This window comes from Trachymyrmex cornetzi, unplaced genomic scaffold (genome assembly GCF_001594075.2).
Source record: "Trachymyrmex cornetzi isolate Tcor2-1 unplaced genomic scaffold, Tcor1.1 scaffold1096, whole genome shotgun sequence".
NCBI classification, from domain to species: Eukaryota; Metazoa; Arthropoda; class Insecta; order Hymenoptera; family Formicidae; genus Trachymyrmex; species Trachymyrmex cornetzi.
The window spans coordinates 24,973-30,382 of NW_017295649.1; the positions used below are offsets into that span (position 1 = coordinate 24,973).

The 5,410-nt window shown below is 39.1% G+C and overlaps 1 protein-coding gene across 2 annotated transcripts; it reads right to left on the bottom strand.

Annotated features, from left to right (window-relative positions):
• Positions 1-1,775: 1,775 nt before the first annotated feature.
• Idh3a (isocitrate dehydrogenase [NAD] subunit alpha, mitochondrial) lies at positions 1,776-5,055 on the bottom strand. 2 transcript variants are annotated; one of them, XM_018508554.1, is made up of 6 exons: positions 4,894-5,055; positions 4,220-4,345; positions 3,626-3,798; positions 3,113-3,347; positions 2,753-3,031; positions 1,776-2,645 (listed from the first exon to the last, which is right to left on the bottom strand). In XM_018508554.1, exons 1-6 carry the CDS (start codon positions 4,918-4,920, stop codon positions 2,406-2,408), a joined length of 1,080 nt encoding a protein of 359 aa, XP_018364056.1. In that variant the 5' UTR covers positions 4,921-5,055; the 3' UTR covers positions 1,776-2,405. The 2 variants fall into 2 exon arrangements, with proteins under 2 accessions (XP_018364056.1, XP_018364047.1); XM_018508545.1 differs by lacking the exon at positions 4,894-5,055 and adding an exon at positions 4,791-4,887.
• Between the last annotated feature and the right edge of the window lie 355 nt (positions 5,056-5,410).

Below are 5,410 nucleotides of genomic sequence, written 5' to 3' on the forward strand. Positions count from 1 at the left end.
TTGTTCCCCGGAATCGAATCGCGCCTCGTCACCGGCGTGGCGTGACGCGACGCGACGGCGGCGCGACGGACAAGAGAACGGGCATAAATCTAAATAATTTTCAACCCTCGAATTTTTATTATTCCTATGACTACGATGGCACATGCACGCGTGCACGCGTGCATGCACCCCCGTCCTCTAGCTCCTCGTGTCTCGTTGAATATGTATGTGCGCCGCGTTTGCCACACTTTGCCCGGGAGTGTCGGACCTTTGTGTGCAACTACTCCTCGACTGCTCGACTCCTCCCCGCCGCGACGCGACGCGCCGCGACGCGACGCGACGCGATGCGACGCGGCCTATGCATCGTCCCGCGCTTCTTGCATCGACTCGCACAGCCTACCGACATACAAAGTACAAACTCGTTAGCATTGCCGTTACATCTCGCAGACAAGAGCGTAATGTCACGAGGGTTTATCAATTCCGCCGCTATTGAGTGTTTTGCCGGATTTCAAATGCATTTTAAAATGTATAATGTCATGAGTCGTGCAGTTTGAGGATCGATAACATGCAAAGATACCTATATACGTCATACGTTTCTAGATATAAAAAATACCAGCGTTTTGTACATATGTAAAACAAAAAACCTCTCTCTCTCGTTTACTCTGTTTAGAATACGAAATTTTAAATTAGGAACATTTTAAATAGGATACATTTTAAATTACGAATGGAGTCTTTTGTCACCCCCCCAACATTCACCATCATGCATGATTATCGTAAGATTTCCTTTTCAATGTAATACTGCGGCGAATACCATTGAAAAGCTTAAAGCAGCGCGACGCCACGCCGTGCCGTATCCTACATCTACGTCTAAAGGAAAATGTAATAACTGAATTTTTGAACGGAGAAGTTAGTCATTACTCACTCGCGGCGGATCGCGATAAATCACAAAAGGAATTAACGAGCGGCGAAGATGACACTTGGTCCCCTCCTCGTCTCGTCTCGTCCTTTTCCTTCATCGTTTCCAGCCCCACCGCATCGGTGAAATATGGCCAGCAACTTTTCTCATACTTGAGAGTTTTCCTGAGCGGCGCATCCCACCGCCGTACCGTACAATATCGTTCCGAAGAACGACGAGGAGATGAGGGCGAAAGTAGGGGGAAGTTATCAAGTGTTCGCGGGATGAGTGCTATAAGGTAACATTGCGAGGCGAGGGGAGGAAAGGAGCGATACACCTCTTCGACTAATGTTGCAACTTGCAGGTACAAAGAACGATCGAGGACTTTTCTTCTACACATATCGTCACCTTCCTTTGTGATTGTCTCTTTCAAAAATTATTCTTATCAATATACGATCAAAGAAAAACGTGTATATGCGTGAAAATTATTATACATATGAATATGCCTCTCTATTATTGTGTAATAGAGATAACTAAAAGAGATTTTTTGAAAATAATTTTTAAATTCTCTCAAAATTTTAATGTGATAAATTATTAAGAATGTTTTAGTCTCATAAGGAAAATAATTTGCGAAGGATTTTTCTTCTACACATATCGTCACCTTCCTTTGTGATTGTCTCTTTCAAAAATTATTATTCTTTTCGATATACGATCAAGGAAAAACGTGTATGCGTGAAAATTATTATACATATGAATATGCCTCTCTATTATTGTAATAGAGATAACTAAAAGAGATTTTTTTTTTGAAAATAATTTTTAAATTTTCTCAAAATTTTAATGTGATAAATTATTAAGAATGTTTTAGTCTCATAAGGAAAATAATTTGCGATATAGAATAAAGTAGGTATCAATTTTGTAAATTTTTATTTTTTCATAATACTGCGCGATTTCGATATTTTCAACTATTCTTACTCTAACTGTAAGACATATGTCTCGCATAACAATTTTATTTAAAACTATGATACAGCATTCCCACTATTTAATTTACATGGCTAATCTTTACAGTCTCTATTAAGATCTTTTCTCTGAACAATTTATATGTTCAACAGTTTATATCATATTGGTTATTTACAGAAACGTGTATGGTCGATCAAGTCGATAGAAACGATGGCACACGTATTGTGTTTGACGTTTAATATGAATGAAATTAAATCAAATGCCGTTCCGGCACTTATTTCAACTTGACAAATCTTAAATCGGTCGGGTCAAATTGTTTAAATTAAATCGAGATAATACATCTAGAAAGGGAGAAAATTTATACGCATACACATACGTGTAAATGACTGAAAGAATACTCAATGATACTTGCATTTCGTCGATTTCAATTACAAATTTCTAATCGCGCGGAGACGAAACTGTATGCGATACAACAAATGGTAGAAAATAGCAGTCCCTTCATCGCGGACGCGCGAATTCTATGAGTATTTTGGCAGTTCAAATTTCGACAAAATGAAACAAAGGTGTCTGCCTTTTATTTGACTTGCGCGGCAATTTTCTTACAAATTTCATTGGTATACTCGCTACACTTTGCAGTACCGCCTAAATCACCGGTTAGATACTTTGCTTCCTTGATAGTGTCGTAAGCAGAGTATTCGATGATCTTGGCATGGCTGCTGAGGCCCATGTACTTGAGCATCATCACCGCAGAGAGCAACAACGCTGTGGGGTTTGCCTTATCTTGACCAGCAATATCGGGTGCAGTTCCATGTACCTATGTTAATAAAATTGATCTTGTAAAATAAAATTAAAAAAAAAATATATACAGTTACTTCAATTTAAAATTTCGTCTTCACACATTCACGAAATGAATGGCTATACCGATTCAAACAAGGCTCCGTTCAGACCAATGTTTCCGCTTGGTGTCAGACCGAGACCTCCGACGAGTCCAGCGCACATATCAGATAAAATATCACCGTACAAGTTAGGCATGACGAGCACATCGTACTGACTTGGATCTTGCACCATGTTTAGGCAAACTGTATCCAAGTACCTCTCCTCGAATTTGACCGATGGAAACTTTTGAGCTGCTTCTCGACAACATCTCAAGAACAAGCCATCTGACATTCTCATAATATTCGCTTTATGTACAGCGGTAACCTATAAATAAATTTTAGTCAATCTGATCCTGTCAAATATTTACTCATGTTTCATCGTTTGATGAAAATATTTTGAGTGTACCTTTTTCCTATTATTATCTGTAGCATATTGAAAAGCAAATTCTGCTACTCTACGAGAGGCCTCCTCCGTGATTAACTTGATGGACTGAACGACGCCTTCTACAATTTCATGTTCTATACCAGAGTATTCACCTTCTGTATTTTCTCTGATGGTAACGACGTCAACATTATCGTACAATGTCTTGTATCCCTCCAAAGATCGGCATGGTCGCACATTGGCATATAAATTAAATTCTCTGTAAATATTTGTAAACAGATAAATGAGATATGACGTGTATTTTACTTTCCAAGAGAAGCAAACGGTAAGATATGTATTTAGAACAATCGCCCGCGTTCCTCTTATCATGATATTACGAATATTACGATTATGTAAGCATACATGTATTATTTTGGACAACTGCACTGTTTTAAAAATTCAACTGATATATAAGTACTACGCGTATCTCGCGGAATTAATTTGAATTACGCATATATATGTACATACTTGATTGTAAGTAAATTCTGGGATGCTTACTTTCTGAGTGCAAGATTGAGAGATCTGTGACCTTTTCCAATTGGAGTCATTAGAGGTCCCTTAAGGCCAATTTTATTCCTATTGACAGAATCGATGGCTGCTTGTGGTATACCAAACTTGCCATCTGGACCTTTCACTGGCGTTACATCAACTGATTCCCATTCTATTGGCACCTGGTTTTTTTTCAGATAAAATAAGAAAATAATTATTGTAAAAGATAAAAACAAGTAGGTATAGCAAGTATGTTGAAGTAAAATGCATAGTATGCATTAGGATATTGAAGTAAAAATACATATATTTACATCAATAACATATCCAGATAAGAGTATCAAATGTGTACATACTATTAAAAGAGATTATAAATTGAGTAATCAATTAAGTGTTATGCAAGCTGCTAAACCCCTCTGATTATAATAAACTAATCAGTGATAAAAAAAAAAGATGTCTTTAGTCAAGAGAAAACATCCTCTTCTAATTACTCAACGTCAGATCAGGACATGAAAACAAAGACCTAGATCTAAATACAGAACCGCTTAACACTAAGTAAGAAATCAGTCAATCTTGTTGCATTAGTCAAAAGAAAATATATCTTACCTTGGCAGCATCGAAGATTTTTTGTACGGCAATAGAAATCTCGGGTCCAATACCATCTCCAGGAATAAGGGTGCATTTATGTACCTTGCTGCTATAAAGCCGTGCACCAGTGATTTTTGAAGAGATCTGTTGGCACACGTGAACATATATATGGTTTTTAGATGATCAAAAACAATACAACTTCAGCAAGACTGATTCTCCATGCCATGAGTAAGTATGAAGGAATGATCTTTATTTACGTCGACGTGACAACCGTGGAAATTATTTCAAAAAGACTTGCCGAAATTATACCGATAAGAATATAATATCCAGTTTCCCAATGTGTAAAGGAGAGAATCATCAAAGTGGAAAAAGGAGAGCCGGACGGAATTAGAACATTAAGCTATATCATAGAGGAACAGTGATAGAGATAGATGTATGTGTGGAGAAAGAGAGAGAGAGAGAGAGAGAGAGAGAGAGAGAGAGAGAGAGAGAGAGAGAGAGAGGGAAAGAGAATGGATATACGTAGGAGACGTAAGAGCAAAGACGAGATGGAGGACGATGTGCGATGCAATCCGCTAGGAGTTCTAACCTTTCTCAGGGGTAGGAGGATGTACAGGGGTGCGGAGTAGTTACGCACGACAGCAGTTCCTTGGATAATTTCGCGAACAGTGCGACTCATCGTCCCTACTTACTGCTGTACGAATCCACTGAGCTGCCATCACGTCGACGGTGTGATCGATGCGAACAGAGATATATGGCTTACGTTCGCTCAGTTCACTGGTTCGCTCGCGAAACTAATCTCTGTTCGCACACAGCTCGCGTCTGCTTGCGTTAACTCGCGTCTTGCGTCGTTCGCGTCGCGCGCAGTCTCTACAGTCTCTACGAATCCAATGGTCTGTTTTCTGTTCCTGCACTGGACTGTTCTAGAACTCTTTTTCTCGCTTTAAACAAATATCAAACGTATATCTATCTCACTTTAAGTTCCAAAAGTGTACACTAGTTCAGCCACCGAGGGTTTAAACCGGATCAGAATGTAAGAACCAACCAACTACAGTCGAGCATTCCCCTATCGTTCGACTGTAACAGGGGAATACTCGACTGTAGTTGGTTGGTTCTTATAGCGTTTTCGGCCCGATCGGGTTTGCACCAACCTGGGTTGGATTAATCTTTCCTATTGGTTGATATCACACGCTCTACCAATAGGAGAGC